The following is a 21,387-nucleotide window of genomic DNA, read 5'->3' on the forward strand; positions in this document are numbered from 1 at the left end:
ATCAGGTGCTCAATAAATACTCAAGGAATAAATGAATGTAGGGACAAGGGCATCAAGACTTAAATTCAGTATGCTTTGGTATTTCAGGGCATTCACATCACTAGATCTTCACATGTGAGAAGCAGCATGGTAACAGAAGACTCAAAGGCAGGGCAGGGCAGAAAAAGTGTGGCTCTGAACCCTGTTTAAGAGGTTAATCTAAGGACGAGTATTTCCACTGGGCCATTGGAGGGTATGCAAATATAAGATAAACGTGGCGCTCTCCAGCACTCCTACTCAAAGGTAACTCATGTACAGCTGTTTCACATGAAAATGGCGAAACGACTATGGCACGAGATCTGAACGAAATTTCACCAGGCCAAGTTACGCTACCAGAATCCAGAGAGTACTTAATTCTGCACAGCAGAATGCTGGAAGCACTGCTATGAGCCTGGGTGCCACAGCAGTGTTTAAATCAGCCTTTTTTAGAAAGATTGCCCAACGGCAAATGTGGCCTGGATTCAGAGTGGTGTTTCATGAAGGCTACTGGTAGTGAGCAAGGTGGGAAATGATTAGGGCTTTCAGGTGGTCTGTGGCAGCAAAAGTGGAGAGTACAATGGGACCGCAGGACATCCACATTTAACTCACACCAATTCAGGGCAACAGCTTGGCAAAAAGAAGAGGGAGAGAGAAGAGAAGTCAATCGTCCTAGTAACTGCCCTGAGGCCTCTACTTAATGACAGGGACACGGGCGACAGGACTCTGACAGTCGCTGGGTCCGCTCAGTCTCCACATGCACCTAACAACACTGTATGAGCCAAGGATTTAGGAGATGTATTTTTCATAAAACACAGTCCCTAAACATAAGCCAGCTGCTTCAACTGGTGCTCAGCTGAAGAAGAGTTGGTAACCTGTCCTAATGCTGGAGGAAAAAACCGCTGTGCTAGAGACAATCTGCAAGGATGGGGCACCTTCTGAAAGTATTTCCAGCGATTTTTTTTTTTTAAGTATATTTTATTTATTTATTTGACTGCTCAAGGTCTTAGTTGTAGCATGCGGGATCTAGCTTCCTGACCAGGGATTGAACCCGGGCCTCCTGTATTGGCAGTGTTAAGTCCCAGCTGCTGGACCACCAGGGAAATCCCTCCAGTGATATTTTTAATACTGGTGATTTCACCTTAGATATGGACTTTAGAACTCACCTCTATATAAAATGTGATTACACTAGGAGGAAAACCAACAAGACTGCTTTCAGGAGCTGTGAGGGAAGCTCACGTCCTTTTGTCCTTTGAGCTATGAAAACTAGCACAGGCAGAGTCAGGTAACTAGTTGTGGCCAAGCTGGGGAGAATTCACATTCCAAAGCCCCTTCTTCTGTTCTAACTCATTTCTGATGAGAGCATCAGGGAGGAAAAAGCGGCAGCACGTTCCACCAAAGTTGTCAATTAGTAAACACACAAAGTTAAAGAACCTTATTATTAAATAAAAAGATAATAAAACTGGTGAAATCAAAAGCAATCTACCAACTTAAAAAAAAACCACAAAAGATGGTGCAGAAAAGACATAACATCCATGTTATTTCTATTTCAGATACACCTCTTTCTTCTTGTCACTAAGAATTAAAATAAAAGTATTTTATTATTAGCTAAACTCCAGCTGGTCAATCAGTAAGCAATGCTCTCAGGTACAAAGTTTTTAATATAGCACTATGCACATATATGTACTGATAAATGCATTCTGCTGCTGCTGCTGCAAGTCACTTCAGTCGTGTCCGACTCTGTGTGACCCCATAGACGGCAGCCCACCAGGCTCCACCGTCCCTGGGATTCTCCAGGCAAGAACACTGGAGTGGGTTAATGCGTTCTGAGGACAATGAAAATGACGAACTAAACCAGTAATGGCTTTGGAGGTGGAGGTGGAGAACAGAACATGGGGTCGTTACCATGTCATTGCCAAAAAAGTGAAACAAAATTAAAGGTTATCAAAATCAGCATTCATCTACATGTTTCTGGAACAGAACAAGAGCAAGATGCAGCGGTGCAGGGCTGGGCTGCACCGCTTTAGAGAGCTAAAGGTGATTCCACAGGGAAGGCTGAGGGGTGCTCCACGCCACTGGTTACATGGCCCACCCTCCTGAAACCTTAGTTTTACTCAGTGATGTGGAAAAAGTATATAATAGTGTATGTAACTAAGATTCACTGTTTAGGTCTGCCCTTTCTTCTAGAGAGCTTCCCTGGTAGCTCAGCTGGTAAAGAATCCACCAGCAATGTGGAAGACCTGGGTTCAATCCCTAAGTCGGGAAGATCCCCTGGAGAAGGGAATGGCTACCCACTCTAGTATTCTGGCCTGGAGAATTCCACAGACAGAGGAGCCTGGCCGGCTACAGTCCATGGGGTCACAAAGTGTCGGACATGACTGAGTGACTTTCACTTTCTTTCTCTTTCCTTCTAGAAACAGGAGCCCATTTTCCTACAGGTTTCGGGTACACTGAGGATATGAATGTCACTGAGGGGAAAAGAGACCCCTGCCAACCTGCAAAGGACAAGTAATAATGTAAGGTTGTAATCACAAGATTTTGGATTTGTGACTGCCGCACAAAAGGAAAAACTCCAACAAGGCCCTACACGATCTGACCTAAGTCATCCCATTTCATTATCCTGCTCATTCCATTCCAGCCACACTCTTCTTGACTACTCAAGTGAACTCCTAGCTCAGGGTCTATTTTATTTAATATACCCTCCTCCTCTTTCCCACCTCTGTTATCACTGGCCTGACATTGACATCACTGAAATATCTGTTCAGACGTCACCTCATCCAGAGGCCTCCCTCCCCTGACTTCCCTATCCAAACCAGCACCTCCATCCCCACCAGAGTTACCAGCTGAGCTACCAGGTTAGGGTTTAAACCTTTATTTTTTGACCTTTTTAAAAAATCTTTATTGAAATAGAAATCATACACCATACAATTGATCCATCTAAAGTACACAAGTCAATGCTTTTTAGTGTATACACAGCTGCACAACCATCACAATGTTATTTAACAATTTTTATCACCCCATCAGCAATCACTCCTCATTTTTCCCCTCACCGCTACATCATCAGGCAACCACTAACCCTACAGTTTGCCTTTATACATTTTCTATCAATAGAATCATAAGATATGAGGTCCTTTGTGACCCAGACATTATATTTTATATATATTTACATCTTTATCCTTTGTCACACTCCCTGAAGCCCAAGCTCCATGATGACAGGCATTTTCTTTAGCTTTGTTCACCACTTTATCCCAATACCTAGAAAAGTACAAGCTGTCTATGGGGTTGCACAGAGTCAGACACGACTGAAGCGACTTAGCAGCAGCAGCAGCACATGACCAATAAAAGGGGGGAAAATGTTTTTAAAGTACCCACTGGGGACTTCCCTGGTGGTCAAGACTCTGAGCTTCCAATGCAGAGGACCTGGATTGGATCCCAGGGCAGGGAACTAAATCCTGAAAGCTGCAACTAAGACCCAGTGCAGCCAAATAAATAAATAAACTTTAAAAAAAAAAAAAAAGTAGCCACTGGATTGAGCAATGTGCAAGTTACTCTATAACTGTGGTGAAGAATGAAATGAGGCATGGTTGGAGCAAGAAGTGAGGGATCAGTCTATCATCAGGCATAAACAACTTGTTGCAGAAGTTGGGCCATGAAGAGAAAGGAGAAACGCACAAAGGACAGAGTGGGTATTGAGTTTGGGCTTAACAATGAGGAGACTGGAGACATTTAAAATGCTGAGATTCAACTTGCTTCATACCCTAGAAGGTCACAGAAGCCAGAGCGCATAGAGTGGGTCAGATTACAAGTCAGGGTGGATCTATAATATGAGCACAAATATACGTAGCATATGTGATTTTAAAAAATTACAAAATGCACTTTAAGTTTAAAAATTCATTAAAAACCAGTTTTACTTCAAAATGACTTAAAATACAAAGTCTACCATAAAATAAAGTCTACTTTTGACCCTATAAACAGTAGTGTTTTCAACTGGTATTCTAGAACCAACTTACGCTTCTGCACACCAACTGATAAGTCATTGAGCTATGTGAGACAGCACAAGTACGTGTCTCACCTGTAAAACCTATTTTCACATTTGAGGCCAAATTATTAAAACACACAGATCTGAAATGAGTTTTCCACACCGCAAAACTAGGAAAAACCAAAAGCCAGGTTTGTGGGTCAGCTTCATACCACACACTTGTCTAACTCGTTAGAAACAGGAATCTCTTGGTCTAACAGCACCTGCCTCATGAGAACACTGTGAGGATCAAACGAGCCCCTGCTGCAGTGTGCCCAGCACAGTGCGCGGCACAGAGCGGCCGCCACCTGAATGGGGCTCTGTGTCACTCAGTATCACTTGCATGCTGAGCAGGGTGGCCTGTATGGGGGAGGGCTGGCCGCAGCCTTGACACCCTCCCTGCCATAGCCCAAACCAAACCCCGTGTACACACTGAGCCGCTGAACACTGATCCAGAGGCTGCGCATCAGAATCACCTGGGGAGTCTGAACAACTGCCACTGCTGGGGCCCCATCCAGGCCAAACAAAAATAGGAGTGGACTTGTCAGAGCTTCTCAAGCAGCCCAGGCGACTCTACACGCAACCAGAGAGGAGCGTACATCCCCACCCTCTCTTCAATCCCCAATCCACATCCAGTTCACAATCTCAGCCAGGCCAGAGGGGAGTCCAACCCATTCACGGCAACCCCCGCAGCATGAAGACAAGATCAAGATCCAAGCTGTTCAAGGTCAAAAATCTAGGTGCAAACTGAAAGGAACCAAGGGGCAGTGAGGAGGAAGGCATGAACATCACTCTCCTCATCAATAAATACTTGTTATTTACAAGACACAAAGTCAGGAACGTGAGCGTGGAAAGGAGGAAACTGACGAGGTGGGACCAGGTCATCGTGGGTGACTCGGACCTTTCACTGAACACAAGATCCGAAGCTAAGGCCATCCAAGCACACCACCGCTTCTGGCTTTTTCCTCCTAACTCTCACAGGACCCAAAAAAAGTGGCTGGGAGGTGAAGCCCCGATCCAGGACAGGTGGCGTGCCACCCAGCACCTGTCACCAACCGCACAGCCTGTGCCTGCTGGTGCCACCATCTTAAAGGAGCTAGCCAGACTGGCTGCTCTCCCACCTTGACAAGATACAAAGGGCCCTAGACTCACTGGCTTCACCCCACCCTACCCACTGAAGAACACAGATCCATTTCATCTCACTGATGTTAGAAGAGGCCCGATTTGGGGTAAAGAGTACAGCTCTGGCCTTGGAAAGCCCCGGGTTAGAGTCCCTGCTCTGCAGTGTCCTAGCTGAAGGACGTTCCTGTTACCCAGCCTCACTAAATCAATCACCAGGCCCCTCCTCACCAGGCTCTTAGGGTGTGTGCCAAGCACTCAGCACAGCACTGGCCCATACTGTGAACCAACAAAGGTTCATTATTTTAATCCCTATTATTATTATTCAACATGGAAAAGATTAAGGCAGACAGAACCCAGAAGATCAAAAAGACAGGGCAGAAGAATGACAAGGGGACAGGTCTTTAACACTCTCACGTCAATAGCCAGCTGTCTGGACTTGAATGTTCAATACTCCTCCTCAAGCTTCCTGTTTAATTAAGAACAAATAATCTGTGGTCTAATTTTGGGAATGGAATCTGTAGAAAGAGATCTTAAAGGGGAAAAAGACTTAAACTCCTCAACTACAGAAAAAGATAAGAAATCAGTTCAAAGATGTTACACAAAAACAACATTAGTAGCTCTATAAGTTTTCTGGCTTTTCGGCAATGATGTTAGGTATCTCCTATATTCAAAAAGTATATGCTTAAAAGGTACTTAATACAAATGTCTGTTTAAAATAAAACCTTTAAGACTAAAAATGACTATTTCATTAGTGACAAGAAAAAGTATGGAAATACTCTTCTTTGCCATAATCAGTTGCCCAGCTAGAATGCATTTTTAAATAAATGACTAGTTTCATTGTGAAATGGCAATAATGAAAGAGGAGGAGTGGGAAAGAAGGAATTCATCCCAGACCCCGTTGGGATCCATTCCAAGAGGAAAAGAACCAAATGCAAAACAAAGATAATCATAACAGGCTCTGCCATCAGCATTCATAAGCCAATGACAAAACACAGAATTCCAGTATACCTGCCAGGTTACCAAAGGATTAAATGAAATGCACAAATAAAATAATAGTATTTCAGAGTATTCTTGCCTGGAAAATCCCATAGACAGAGGAGCATGGCGGGCTACAGTCCATTGGGTCCCAAAAAGTCGGACGCAACTAAGCACACACATTATTTCATAGGCAGTCGCAGGCACCTCAACACCAGTGTCAGAATGCCTGAGTTAGCATCTCAACTCACCACTTACCAGCTGTGTGACCTTCAGAAGGTCACATTCTGTACCTCAGCTTCCTCATCTGTAAAATGGGGATGATAATAGTACATTCATATTCCTACTTTCAAGGGCCGGAGTGAGGATTAAATGAATGAATGCAGGCAAGGCAACTGAAACAGCCTATGATTAATCACTGTGTATAAACATGTTGTCAGTCCCTCTCCTCCCCTGCACCCCCCCCCCCGCTTTCTTCCTCCTTTCTCCCTGCATCCTACATCTTCTGATTTCTCTCTTACCACTCACCTCCTTTCCACTCCCTGGAGCCTCTTTCTAGCCCTCTCCATGTGGCTCCTGCCCACCCCTCCACCTGATTCCCCTTAGCTCTGGCTTACCCAACTCTTTGCTACTGCCAGGCTGCTCCCTCTACTTGGAAAGCACCCTTCCACCTCACCCCTGGAGGCACACACCCATCTTTTCCTTCACATAATAGAACTTCAAAAGCTAAGCTTACACAATAATAGGTAACCCTTCCCTGAAGGACTTCCCTGGTGACTCAGATGGTAAAGGAATCTGCCTTCAATCCAAGTGATCAGGGTTCAGTTCCTGGGTCTGGAAGATCCCCTGGAGAAGGGAATGGCAACCCACTCCAATAATCTTGCCTGGAGAACTCTATGGACACAGGACCCTGGCAGGCTACACAGTCCACAGGGTCACAAAGATTCGGACACGACTGATCGACTAACACGTCACTTCACTTCCCTGAAGTCTAATTTGAATGACTACCTATTTGTTTCCAAGCATGCTGGGCATCCATCTAACCTTCCCTGTCCCATATTTCAACTGTCCAGGACTTCTCTGCCTCGACCACTAAGCACTGGAAGGAAGCTCCTTAAACACAAGGGCCAGGCTCAGCTGTCTTTGTCGCAGTAGCACCTGGCTACAGGAAAAACCTCAAAGGTTTGGTGAGTGACCAAGTGAGGCAATGCCTCATTTGCCTGTTTTGTTTCTTATGACCTCTTTTCCTCAACACGGTCTCCTTTCATTTATTTATTTGGCTGCTTTGGGTCTTAGCTGAGTCACACGGGATCTTAAATTGTGGCATGTCAGCTCTTGTTCCCTGACCAGGGATAGAACCTGGGCCCCCTGCACTGGAAGAGCAGAGTCTTAGCCACTGGACCACTAGGGAAGTCCCTCAAGGGCCTCTTTTTAAAGCCTAATAAGAAAACTGTCATTACACAGTAATCATTAGCAACAAAAACAGAAAAGTGCCAAGCATTTCTCTAAACATTTTGTGTTCTATCTAATTTAATTCTCAGGATCACTCCTGATCTTGCCTCCTACTCTTCCTCTCTGCCCAACCCCCAGCTCCACTCCAAGCACACTGCCTGTTTGCCATTCCTCAAACACAGGTCTGCTCCCCTCCTGGGAGTCTCTGAATTTGCATTCCCTCTCCCTAGAATGTCCCCTTCACCTCCTTCAGGCCTTCCCTGCCCAAGCCATGTAAACTACAACATCCTCTGCTCTCGTTCCCCTCCCCTGCACACATGGGGCACGGGTGTGCTCCCCTTTCCTGCCTGGTTCTTCTCTAATGAACTGCTCACCATGGAACACACTTTCCCATGCTGGAATGAAAACTTCATGCCAGATGAAGAATGGGGCCTAGTACACAGCAGGTGTTCAATAAACACCACTGACTGAACAATTCCAAACCCCACGGTAGGTGGCTTTATGCATGAGGAACCTGAAGCTTACACAGAGTAGCTGAGTAATTTATCCACATTCACACAGCTAACACGGACAGAACCCAGATATTCTGACTCTAGGGCCCACACTTAACTACTATGCTTCCCTGCCTCCCAACCTGATGCAGAAAACAAATCATCTCATCCAAGGAACTAATCCTAGAACTATATGCCTTTGGTCCACAGAAAAGCCATCCACCAAAAAAATCTGTCAAGGGAACAAGTCAACTAATTCAAATCAATTCTATGTGTAAAGTATTAATTGTCAGATTTATAGTTTATGCAGCACTGTTAGTTTTCTTTTGGATTTAATAGTTCAGTAAGAAGAGATTATTATATCTTTTTACACTGTAATATCCTCACAAACAGCAAAATGACAAATCATCAAATAACATGGAGGAGGCCTAAGCTGATATATATTAAAAGCCAAAAATTGTGGAAAGTACAGACTGCAAGGGAATACAAGGGTATTTTGAGGGGTAACGAAAACATTCTATATCTTAATTATTGTGGTGGTTACACACACACACGTATTTATCAAACGAGTACAATTTATAGAATTAATTACATTCAACAGTGTAACTAAAGTGTAAAGTCTTTAGTGTAAAGTCAACTAAAAAGCATATTAGATATGATTTTTGGCTAAACAAAATAAATATTCTACCAGTATTATTTCCATACCTAATACTCTCAACAATTTGGGAGTGGGGGAGAGGACACAGATGTGATTAAGAGAAGATAGCAGTAAAGAGCTCTACACAGTGAGATCAGTGGGGTGACTGAATGCCTCAGAGTCCTGCATGACCACTGACAAAGGCAGCTCCTACCACAAACACTGCCTCAGTACCCTCTTCAGTCTTTTGGATCACCTCAAGTCAGGGCTCTTGGACTCTGAACAGAGTCCAGGCAGGGTGGAAAGGCAGATCACTGCTCTTCTCCACATCGGCCTCTGCCATGTATCGACCAGTGATAGGTCTGGATGTTGAATTTGTCAGAATTCTTAGTTGCAAGCATCACAAACCAACTAGCTAACTTAAACAGAACAGCAATTTTTCTTTTCTAAGGTTATTAGATAGTTCCCACAATCTCCAGGAAAACCAGAGGCCCAATCATACCAGCTGTACAACCAAAACATCTAAGGGCAGAGTGCACCACTGACATAACCTGGACCTGCCTTCAGTTTCAGAATCACACTCTGCTGTGGGTGTGTCTGGGCAGCTCTGCTTTGACAGTTAGAATTCCCCAATCAGAGGAAGAACCAGGGCCCCAGAGACTGGCAAAGGCCATCACAGATATAAAGGGATGACACACCATCTTTGCAAATACTACTGACATAGACAGCAAGTAATGAAAGGTTTTCAAAAAATATTCACAAGGAAAACAATCCTCAAAGATGGAAATAAAACGAATCATACTCAGAGGTACTGTGATTTGGGGAGGGTGGGGGTCTTTCAACGCATTATTTAACGTTTAATGGTGGCTCAGGTGATAAAGAATTCGCCTGTGATGCAGGAGACACAAGTTCAATCCCTGGGTTGGGAAGATACCCTGGAGAAGGAAATGGCAACTCACACCAGTATTCGTGCCTGGAAAATCCCATGGACAGAGGAGCCTGGTGGGCTACAGTCCATGGGGGTCACAAAGAGTCAGACATGACTTAGCGGATAAACCACCACCAGCACCAGTATGTTAATTAATAGTTTCAAAAACTACAAAGCCTACCTTCCTAGATTGAAAATAACTCATTAACAGCATCTTCGGATTAAAACAAAAACAATTCAAATCTAAAACAGCAAATACTTTGTCTACCAGAATACCGGACATGATAGAGAAAAGACCCTTAGATCTGAACAGTCATACAACAGTTGTTAAAATATATGATTCTATTTAAAATGCACTTCAGCATTTTTTTCTATTTGAAACATAAGCCAAAAATTGGAGCCTCTTTTATAGCCACCAATATAATAGCCTCTCTTATAGCCACCAAGGGTCCATCTCATCAAAGCTATGGTTTTCCCAGTAGTCATGTACGGACGTGAAAGTTGGACTGTAAAGAAAGCTGAGTGCTGAAGAAATGATGCTTTTGAACTGCGGTGTTGCAGAAGACTCTTGAGGGTCCCTTGGACTACAAGGAGATCCAACCAGTCCATCCTAAAGGAAATCGGTCCTGAATATTCATTGGAAAGACTGATGCTGAAGCTGAAACTCCAATACTTTGCCCACCTGATGAGAAGAACTGACTCACTGGAAAAGACCCTGATGCTGGGAAAGATTGAAGGCAGGAGGAGACAGGGATGACAGAGGATGAGATGTTTGGATGACATCACCGACTTGATGGACAGGAGTTTGAGTTGGTGATGGACAGGGAAGCCTGGCGTGCTGCAGTCCATGGGTTTGCAAAGAGTTGGACACGAATGAGCGATTGAACTGAACTGATAGCCACCACTATTTTTTTAGTACTTTTTTTTGTTTGTTTTGTTTTTATTTTTTGTGGCTGCACAGCATGCAGGATCTTAGTTTCCAAATCAGGGATCAAACTTGTGCTTCCTGCAGTAGAAGTGTGGTGTTTTAACCGCTGAACCACCAGGGAATTCCCACCCACTGCTGCTGCTAAGTTGCTTCAGTCGTGTCCAACTCTGTGCGACCCCATAGACGGAAGCCCACCAGGCTTCCCCATCCCTGGGATTCTCCAGGCAAGAACACTGGAGTGGGTTGCCATTTCCTTCTCCAATGCACGAAAGTGAAAAGTGAAAGTGAAGTCACTCAGTCATTCCCGACTCTTAGCGACCCCATGGACTGCAGCCTACCAGGCTCCTCTGTCCATGGATTTTCCAGGCAAAAGTACTGGAGCGGGGTGCCATTGCCTTCTCCGATTCCCAGCCACAAATATCTTTAAATGTATGTTCTGCTTAAAAGAGTAATTCTCGAGAGGTACCTCTGCTAACCGGAATCTCAGAATTAAAAAAAAAGAATGTGCTATGAAAGGCTACTAACTGTAATTTAAGCTGGTCACCTAAACAGAGATGTCAGTATTAATGTCAGAGCCTCAGAAAACTCACCTCCAACTAACACAATTTACTTTCTAAATAAAGAAAGACTTTGGTGAGCTTAATGTACTCTTAACATTAAAAAAAAAAAAAAAACCCTTAGGACCAGACGCTGTTCATAAAACAAAATAGGAAGGGAGACAGACACTTCCAGGCCCTTAACCATCAGACCTGCCAAGCCCTGCCCAAGCCTTCCCCACCGAGGCCTATTACACACCAGGTCAGAAGTGGACACAGGTACTGTTACATGCACACTCTTGTCCCTTAGCACATCACCAGCGCGCTACTCCCTTCTGGAGAACCTCTCCATGCCACAGACATTCTTCAAAATTGATATCTGCATGTATTTAAAAATACATATTATTTAAATTGGTTTGCATAGGACAACTCTGTCCAAAAAAAGGGCAGAGAATGAATAAGTGAAAATTCGTATTCCGGGAAGAAAAACCTAAAGATAACAAAAGACATCTCAGAAGCAGAATTGCAGGAGGAAGCATTAAAATCTTTCAGATAATTCACTACCTGCTCAAGAGCTGACCATCTAAGTTCAGTTCATTACATATTTGAGGTCCTAAGCAATGCAATGCACTGGACCACAGCATGGATACTAAGGCAGAGTTCCAGATCTCAAGAGAGAGTTATCGTCTAACTGGAAAAGGGACAAGTAAGTAAACACACAGCTACTGTTAATAAGAAAACTGAGAATAAAAGTCAACAGTCCTTGGAGATTCAGTGCAGGGAAGGAGTCTGCTAGAGTGGGAACAAGGAACAATTAAGAGAAGCGGCACTGAGGGCCGAGGGAGGAGAAGGGTTCAGGGGAAAGAAACCGAGCTTAAAATATAGAACCAGTTCAACCCCAGCTTCTGAGACATCTGTAAGCAACTGGGAGCTTTGAGGTTTTGGGGTAGAGGGGTCATAAGGACAAAGATATTCAACTGATGATGAAGAGGATAAATAGGAGGCTGAGCCTGGCAAAAATATTACTTGCTAGTTATTATAAGAAAGGATGGCTCAGACCTAGGGTGATGGCAATCAGTATGGAACAGAGAGTACAGGCATAGGAAGAGATGCAAGCTTGCACTTGCTACCAACCAAGAAAAGAGAGGATGAGCAACGTCTAAGCTTCCAGCCTGGGTTATTAAATGAACTGCAGTTTCATTCACCAAATGAAAAAAGTGAACTGGTCTTGTTTTCATCTTTATTTTGGCCACTAGGAAGCTCAGAGCCAAAATACATGGCCCATTTCTAACATACAGCAAACATTTATGTGTAGCTTGTAAATCTGTATTTTCTTTCTCTTGACAGAATTTTATTTAAAGTTGCCTCTAATTATTTTAGAATTTGGCAGAAAATATATCAACAGATAAAAATGATTGAGACCAAATCAAAGACAGTTGAACACAGTAGCTGATTCAGGGATATAACTATAGGCTATAGGCTGCCAACTCATAGCATTCTCCTCACCCTTCTTCGGCCCTAGGGAAGTCCGGAATCCACAACAGAAGCTAAAAATGCCAGACTTTCACCTTCTCCACCTCCCTTACAACTAGTAGTGGCATGACGCCAATTCTACCCAATGAAACTAAAGGGAAAGTCTCCAAGGTGACCTTCCAGAAAAGATTCCTCTCTGCAAGGGAGGGAACTATAAGGAAATAAGCTGCTTTCACCCTATTCTTACATAGGCATGATGTCTGGTGCTACAGCAACCACATTGCGAACATGAGGCAATGAGCCTACAGCTCCTGATAAACCAAAATACTAAAAATAAAGGAAAAAAGTATACAAAGAGCCTAGATTCTTAAAAGACATACTGAGACTCTGTACCAGCCCTAGAACCATCCATCTCTAAACTTCTTGCTACCGAACAAAAATAAGCTCTATTACTTAAGCCACTTTTGATGGAGTATTTATTTGCCAGAGGCATCCTAAATCATACAACAAAAGTTATCAGGTCAGTTTCTGAAACTATGATTTTTTTTACACTGCTGACTACACAAGACTATTACTATTGAGATGAGAGCAAGGCAAACACATATGATAGGAAAAAAGCAATAAATAAGAGCTTCTGGGAGCAGTTAAAGAGAAATGGATATAACGTTAAATAACATTTGAAAAAATGTGATCAAGTGTTAACAGGGGTACTTCTTGGGAGCAAGAAGAGAAGAAGAAAAAACAAAAGTACAGAAATTCTCAGAAGTGGAAATGTGAGCTCAGTCGTGTCCTACTCTTTGCAACCCCATGGACTGTGGCCCACCAGGCTCCTCTGTCCATGGGATTTTTCTGACAAGAATACTGGAGAGGGTTACCATTTTCTCTTCCAAGGGAGAAAATGAGGGGGTCTTTCTTTTCTGGCAATGTTACTGGTAAAACAACCTAAAAATTTTCCCACTATAGATCTTTCTCTACTTATGATGGGGTTATGCCCTGAGTAAACCCACTATCTAACTGAGAATATCCTATGTCGAAAATACATTTAATAAACCTAACCTACAGATAACAGCTTAGCCTAGCCCATCCTAAACATGCTCAGAACTCTTATGTTAACACACAGCTGGGCAAAATTATCTCACTTCAAGCCTATTTTATAACAAAATATTGACTATCTCAGGTAATTTTTTTTGTTTGGCCATGCTATGTGGCATGCGCGATCTTAGTGCCCCCACCAGGGATAGGATCAGTGCTCTCAGCATTGGGAGTGCAGAGTTTTAACTGCTGGACCGCCAGGGAAGTCCCCTCAGGTAATTTACTGAAACTGTACTGAAAGTGAAAAACAGGATTGCTGTCTGGGTACAAAACGGTTGTAACTGTACTGGTTGTTTACCCTCCTGATTACGTGTCTGACTGGGAGTTGCCGAGGTCGCCATTCAAGCGTCAGGAGAATATAATACCATGCATCACTAACCTCAGAAAAGATCAAAATCCAAAATTCAAGGTACAGTTTTTATCAAATGCAGATTGATTGAACACCGTTGTAAAGTCAAACCATTCTTAAGTTGGAACCATCTGCTTAAAACAGTTGCAAAAGTTCTGGGAAAAGTTTAAGAAACATCTGTTTAAATGCATAACTAAGCTCAAAAGAAAATAAAACCTCCCCAAAGGCCAAAAATCAAAGAGGAACCTAAAAACCATAGCAGAAAGTGCTACGATAATAACGTATAGGAACCTGGGGTTTGAGTGCTGGGGAAGAGACAGCGTCATGTGTATCTATAGGGCACCTGCCCTTCGGGATGAAATTGAAAAAAGAGAAAAGGGAACAAAATGACTGGCCTAATATTTTCTTTAAAAACACCACCTTAAAGACAGTTACAGCTCTGGTTTTCAACCTCATACACCTCACCCTTTACAAGAGCAAATTTCACGACACATGCACTATTAAAAAAAAAAAAAAGGAAAACATAACCAGGTTAAATATTTACATATCACAAAGGAGTTCCTGGATATGTCACCATAAGCTTAGAAAAATATAAAACAGATATAAATCTTTTCCTGATAAAATCACACACTGCCCAATTTTTCAGCCATTATGAAATGAACCTTATGAGTTCATTGAGTCAAGCACTCAAGTTCAATATATTTTTAACCATACTAGATAGTTTCCAAATCTTTGGACTTCTTGGTAAAATTTTTATCATCAGGGTCATCACAATAATCTTCTAGTGACCATGCTACCAATGGTTTCATAATACTTTATACATCACATTAAAAAACTCTGTCATTTCTGAGCTAACCTGAAAGCCCTCCACATTACACGTTTTGCAGTCGTCATTGCATATAAATGGTAAAGGGAACTGGCAAAGGATGTGATGTCTGCAGTCTACAGGCTGAAAGGATGGTTTCTAATACTAAAGAAAAACACATGAAAACCTAAGGTTCTCTCCACCGAGTTTACCTTCCTCTAGTCTCATTTGCTTTCCATGCTTCTTTGAAAACCGTAGACATCAAATATTCCCTTTGCTCATCCTGACATTTTCACACTGGCTTAAATAAATGAGATCATTTTCACCGCAATTCCATTAAGCCACCTCCAGCTCTCAATTGGTGGCACAGTGGTAAAGAATACGCCTGCCATTGCAGGAGACACAAGAGACCTGAGTTCGATCCCTGGGTCAGGAAGATCCTTTGGCGTATAAGTGGCAACCCACTCGAGTATTCTTGCCTGGGAAATCCCATGGACAGAGGAGTCTGGCGGATTATAGTCTACAGGATCACCAATGAGTCAGACAGAACTGAAGAGACTAAGCACGCACACGTACATGCACACACACTAAATTCAAGACCATCTTTTCCCCAAAAGTCCCCTTATTCTTTGGCAATCCAAACGGCCCAAGAACTGCAAACACAATTTATACTATCTTCACAACATTTTTATGTGTCTCCACCGCATTCTTAGATTTAACTAAGACGGAACCTTTTAACCTGGTGTTTATACACACAGGAAGTCACAAATACACACTATTCTAAACGCTGCTTTAAATTGCGTCGCATCTTCAATGTTTTTCCACAACCTATGTACTAAATGGTTCAAGACGAAGCGTTTATTCTACAAGTAAGGGTACCAAATGCAAGTGGGAAACATTCAACTTGGTGATAAAGAACCCAAGTGTGAAAGGACTGCGCTTGGCTTGGTTCTCGCCCACCCGCTGACACGGGGAGAAGGTCCCAGGGAACATGAACGCCTCCCTGGAGTGCGCTGGGGTCCGCGGGGAATAAAGCACGAGTTAGCGGAGCTGGGAGGCTCCGAGGGGCGCGCTGCATTCTGGGACTCGTTTCCACAGTTACCCACGTGCACCCAACCCAACCGCGGTCCGGACTACAAGTCCCAGAATTCCGCGGGACCGCCTTTCCCCTTCACACCCGGCGACTGGTGCCAGACCCTAAAGGAAACCCCTAAAGCGCCCTCTCCGCAAGGCTGGAAGAGGTCGCGCCCCGCGGGCGCTACGCTGGGTTTGTGGTCCGGCCCTCCCGGCAGGGAAGCGGATCCCGAAGCACCAGCCTCCACACCTGACGATCAGAAATTAGACAACTGCGTCACAGACTGCCAAATCCTCGGACCGTCAGGGACCCCCCCCCCCGCCGCCCCGCCCCTAGACTCCAGGGCCCGACCCCTCCAGCACCCACAGCGGAAAACCCGCAGCCTGCTTCCCTGCCCCGCCTCCCAGTCCCGCAGCCATAGCCCGCGCCAGCGTTGACCTCGCTTCCCGCCGATCAGGGGTAACCGCGGCAAGCGCCAACCTCAGGGCACCTCCCCCGCCCCCTCCACCCCAGCCCCGCCCCCCCTTATACTCCGAAGCTCAAGGCTCCCCTTCAAGGGACCCAGCCTTAATCCAAGGAAGGATACATCTCCCCCAAACACATAGTCCGACACCTTCCCCCCCCTCCCTGAGCCCCGCGCGGACAGAATCTGGACAAGACAGTGTTCCCCCTGCCCCGGCCCCTCCCAACCTCTCTTCCCTCACAACTAGCTCTTCACCCCCACAGCACCTCCTCTACCCCTGCCCCCATCCTGTCACCCCAAACCACCTTCTGCCTCTCCTCTCACTCCCAATTTCCTTATGTTCCCAACACCTGCTCCATCCTATTACCCCAACGTCGGCCCCCTCTCACCACCCCCAGTTCTATCCCTCCACGTTTCCTATGGCCCTCCTGCTCGCCGGACTCCCCAACTATCCCATCACACCCCAATCCCTCCCACCATCTCGCTTTCCCATTACATCAGCCCTCATCTCCTTGCCTGCCCTCCTGCCCCGCACGGCCGCTGCCCCCAATCCTCCACCCCATTGTTCCCCCCCACCCCCGCCATCCAGCCCTTCTTCCCATTGTCCCCGCCCCCGCGCTCCCCTAGCACTCACCCGCCTTTCTCACGGAGCCGCCCGCACCGCTCAGCCCCTAGGAAATCCTCACCCCTGCGCCCCGCTCGCTTGCTCGCTCCCTCTCTCCCTCCCCCCGTCGGTGCCAACCCCCAACCCTGCTCGCTAGCGCCCGCCGCCGCCTCCACCTCCATTCACCCGGGACACTCTGGTCCCGGCCCTTCATCGCACGTCCCGCCCCCCCTTCCCCCAACACTGAAATGGAGCCAGTCCCCACCCCCCTCACCTCCGCCCTCCCCCGGCAGGCCGGCCCCTTCCCCCCACGCCCGCCCCCGCCCCGCGCCGCCCGCAGCGTCACCGCCCGCCCCGGCCCCGGGAGGGGAAGGGGTGGCTCCCGGGCAGGGGATCCCGGCGCGTTTCGGGACAGGAGGCGCGGGGCGGGGACTGCGGGAGATGAGCGGAGAGTATTGGCAGCCACCCGCTCCCAGCCGGCTGGTTCTCTGTTACTCACTGACAGCGGCGGCATCCGAGTGCATTTTCGGGCAGCTCACACCGCTCTCGCCGCCCAAGCTCCCGCGCTCGCCTCGCGGTCCCCCCACCGGCTCGCCGCACCTCGGCTGGGAGCTGAGGACCCGCCGCCGGGCACTCTCGGCCCGCCCACCTCGCCTCCTCCATTGGCTGAACTTCGGCTGAGGGGCCGCCCACCCGCGTCTCTCATTTGACAAAAAGAGTGCGGAGAGAGCTGGTCTGGAGCTGGCAAAGAGGCCCCGCCCCCTGAAGTCCAATATGATTGGCCCCGGCGGCTCGTCCCCGTACCGCCCCTGGCGGGGGCCATGCTCCCGAATAACAGGTTGGACCTGGCCGCTGTCACTCAGCCCCGGGGGTCCAAAAGCGCGTGTAGGGGCGAGGCTGGGGAATTGGTCCACCTTGACCCTGGAGCTCCGCCCTCTGGTGGGCGGGACTGGTGGAGCTGTAGACCAACCAAGAAAGATAGGTCGGCGTCTGAAACAAAGCAAGCGAAGTGTTTCCCAAAGAACTGAGAAGGGGAAGAGCTGTTGGTGCGGCTTGTTCCCGCTGCACTGAGTAGGGGAACTAGCTCTTCTCCGCTGACTCGACGCGTCGGAGTCTCCTGCTTGTCTCTCACGCCTCCGAGCGGCTCTCTACGGGAGCCCAGTCCGCGACGAAGTTGGACTGTGACTTCGCTTGCTGGCTGTTTCCTGCAGCTAGAGACTGGTAAAGAATCGCCGCGTCTTTATTTCCAGCAAACCCTCTGGTGAGGAACAAATTCTTTCTTGCACAACAAGTCACAACAATCCATTCTGTCCTCATTTTCGAAATGCGCTTCTTTTCCAGCGACAACACATTTCCTCCTCCTTCGTCACAAATGGGCTGTTCTAAAGGCTTCGACTGCTCCATGTCGGTGATACACATTTGTGTGCCCGCAGACCACATGCAGAAAACCAACGGCCACTCTCTGAGCTTCGGGCTCAGGCTGACACCTGAGCAAGTCCAGGGCTCAGGTCACCAGCCCTCGAAAGACAGTAAGCGTCAGCTAAGCGAACCTAAGTCAATGACGGCAAGAAGCGGTCCGAAAAACTGTTGTTTGGCTGTTATTTGGCAGAGGAAGGAGTTAGTTTAGATGACTTCTTCTGATCCTTGAGTTTCCTCAGTCAAGAATTCTCACCATTTTCCAGAGTTCCGACGAGTTTTTCGCAAGGCTTTCAAACCAACTCATCATACTCACCATGTTATTGTAGCGGAATAATATTTTGAGATATTAGTGGAGGACCGCCTCTCCTATCCCAGCCACAGCACACAAACACCATTTCCCTGTGTGCAGAAGCCTTGCCCCATCCTGCAGCTAGGCCATTCCACCCTCCCGCCTTAGAGAATGGATGACACTAAAAACAGCTGGTAACCAATGAGTCGTTTGGTTTTAGACTTATACAGCCAAAGCTTTTGAGTTTCAGGGTTCTGAAATTTATGTTTCAAATCAGGGCATAAATATTAAGGCCAAAAACAGCCTATTTGAAAGAACAAGATGAAACCAGTTCCTCCGTCCCACACCACTCCCCTTGTAATATACTCCATCTTTCTTAATCCCTAATGTCTCATTTTGTATCTATTATGCTTCTATCATTCAAATACTTATAAATCACTCCATCTAATAATAGATTCTCAGAATTGAACCTGAATTTATCCACTTCAGGTTCAATTCAGACAAGACAAGAATCTCATCTCTTCATTGGTGACCTTTAACCTAACAGAGCATCAGCTGGGCCCTGCAGAGATGGATAGTTACCTCTGGACTCTGAAATGAGGCATCCTTTTGGGGCAGATCTAATTGTACAAACGTCTGTCCTTAGCCTGAGCAGAGAAACTGCTCCTGCATTCTTTATACCATTTGTGTTTTCAACTTACTCTACACATCTAAGAAGTACTTATAGTTCATCCAAGTTTATAATATTTTGAATATGTGATATTTGTATGGCTTTTTACTGCTTATCATGGTACTTCAAGGGCCGAGACACATGTTTTTTTGCACAAAAATGGACTTGTTATTTGACACCTCTAAATTAAAATAAGACCAAAATTAATTTGTTGTAGATAGTCATTTGCTATATCGATTTATTTGCAGCCAACTATATAATAATGTATTGATATATTAATATTAATCTACATGAGGCACCTGCCAGCTGCTTTGCCCCAACACCCAACATTGTCCTCTGGCACATAAAAATGTACAGAATATACAGCCTTTGTTGTATACAGCCTTTCAGTCGGGTCCGTATGATTATTTTTAAAGAAAAAAAACAGATCTAGAGAGTAATTTACACAGATGTTTATAGTGAGTCAGCTGTAGCCTGAGGATTGGGAGGCAAGCTCACAGTCTGCTAAGCCTCTCTGGCCCACAAGTCTTATGAATAATAAAACAGATATAATGAAGTGACTGCATAGTGAAAGTGTTAGTTGCTTAGTCGTGTCCTCATCTTTGCGACCCCAGGGACTGTAGCCTGCTGGACTCCTCTGTCTGTGGGATTCTCCAGGCAAGAATACTGGAGTAGGTAGCCATTCCCTTCTCCAGGGGATCTTCCCGGCCCAGGGATCGAACCCAGGTCTCAATCGTTGCAAGCCGACTCTTTGCTATCTGAGCCACCAGGGAAGCTCAAGTGACTGCATACTATTCTGTATATATCACCCTGTCATTTTAACAATCCCCAAGATTATAAACCTTTGAGGGTAGAAAGCTTGTTTTTAATCTTTATGTCCCCAGCACCAACTACAGTGCATTCAGAGTAGGTACTAATTAACCCTTCCTCAGAGTGAACTGCACATTGAATGGTAAGGTGTAATTTTAGATGTGGAAGGAACCCTGCAGATGATCAAATCCAACTTCCTCATTTAAGAATATGAGGCTTGAGGTCCAAAAGAATTAAACGTAAAGTCATTCAGCTAGTTAATAGCATTAAACTCAAGTATCCCAACTCCTAAACCAGGTCTTTTACTAAATCACACTGTCTAATAGCAAATCTTCAAATTCCAAAGATGGAAAGTTATGTCTACTTCAAATTCTGTACTTCAGAGTTAGAATATTGCCTTCTTTTTTATGAAGTTCCGTAAGGAATTTTTTAAATATATAATACATTTCCACTTTTTCTCATTGGTAGCGTTCCCAAATGACTCAATTCCTGTGGGGATGTTTACTGAGATAATAATGTTATTCTGTGCGTTTATATTCATGTCCTTGGAGAACCACAGTCTTGGGACTATGGTGGGTAGAGGTATTTAGGAATGTAGTCTCTGCCATTTTGCTTCATCCAATTACTGCTTTAAGGTAATATTAAAGCAAGTTACTTTTTTTCAAATGATAATTTAATTGGAATTTTTCTATTTGTTGTACAACATTAATTTTAATCAGCTTCTTTACTGTCTGAGCCACCAGGGAAGTCTCCTTAATTTAAATCATTTTTTTTAATACCTTAAGCCTAAGTTGAAATTTAGTATGGAAAAGTCAAGTGAGAAAGAACAACAATCCTCTGTAATAAAATTTCAAAACTTCTCCCCAAATTCCACTATAGCATGCTTTTCTTGCATTTAGGGTTGGGGTTACAGAATGGAAAATAGCATAGTCCTCAAGACTGAAATACAGTTGGGCCTGCTCAGACAAATAAGAGCCATAGTAACTTGCCACTGATAAGTAATGGTGCCCCTGAGAAGTCAAACTCCCTATGTTGTCGTGTTCCTGTGCTGGGGGCAGGTACATGCCCTCCTACCTGAGAGGTTTATTTACAAGAATATAATAATATGGATATGATGTGATTTTCAAAAATAGTGTATGAAACCTGGCCTCTTTATAGAGTATCTAGCCACTCCAGCTGCCTTTGTAGATATGTATTATGAAATGTTAGTCAGAAAGATTATTTCCAGGTTACTAC

At 45.2% G+C, this 21,387-nt stretch overlaps 2 protein-coding genes across 9 annotated transcripts in view; one reads left to right on the plus strand and one right to left on the minus strand.

Annotated features, from left to right (window-relative positions):
• Positions 1–21,387, minus strand: part of DCUN1D4 (defective in cullin neddylation 1 domain containing 4) — an 81,609-nt gene that overhangs the window by 53,651 nt on the left and 6,571 nt on the right. For 3 of the 8 annotated variants that reach the window (XR_015165427.1, XM_086405815.1, XM_086405812.1), the window contains exon 1: positions 17,463–17,566. The exons of 2 other annotated variants lie outside the window; for them this stretch is intronic. Coding sequence is in view for 2 of the 6 variants with exons in the window: in XM_086405815.1 (XP_086261941.1) it covers positions 17,463–17,487 (25 nt within the window). In the remaining 4 variants the exon portion in view is untranslated. Of the gene's footprint in view, positions 1–6,388; positions 6,433–16,334; positions 16,535–16,993; positions 17,133–17,462; positions 17,567–21,387 lie in introns of those variants that run through there. 3 more of the 8 variants (XM_086405816.1, XM_086405817.1, XM_086405818.1) reach the window with 3 other exon arrangements.
• LOC147370701 (uncharacterized) lies at positions 16,606–19,548 on the plus strand. Its single transcript, XM_086405811.1, has 2 exons — positions 16,606–18,224; positions 18,305–19,548. Exon 1 carries the CDS (start codon positions 16,697–16,699, stop codon positions 17,642–17,644), a length of 948 nt encoding a protein of 315 aa, XP_086261937.1. The 5' UTR covers positions 16,606–16,696; the 3' UTR covers positions 17,645–18,224; positions 18,305–19,548.

Source organism: Bos grunniens, chromosome 6 (genome assembly GCF_055505025.1).
Source record: "Bos grunniens cultivar Pamir isolate PY7600 chromosome 6, Bosgru_T2T1.0, whole genome shotgun sequence".
NCBI classification, from domain to species: domain Eukaryota; kingdom Metazoa; phylum Chordata; class Mammalia; order Artiodactyla; family Bovidae; genus Bos; species Bos grunniens.

Excerpts from the sequence above, each read along its gene's own strand:
- LOC147370701 (XM_086405811.1), top strand. The coding sequence starts at position 16,697 with ATGTTCCCAACACCTGCTCCATCCTATTACCCCAACGTCGGCCCCCTC.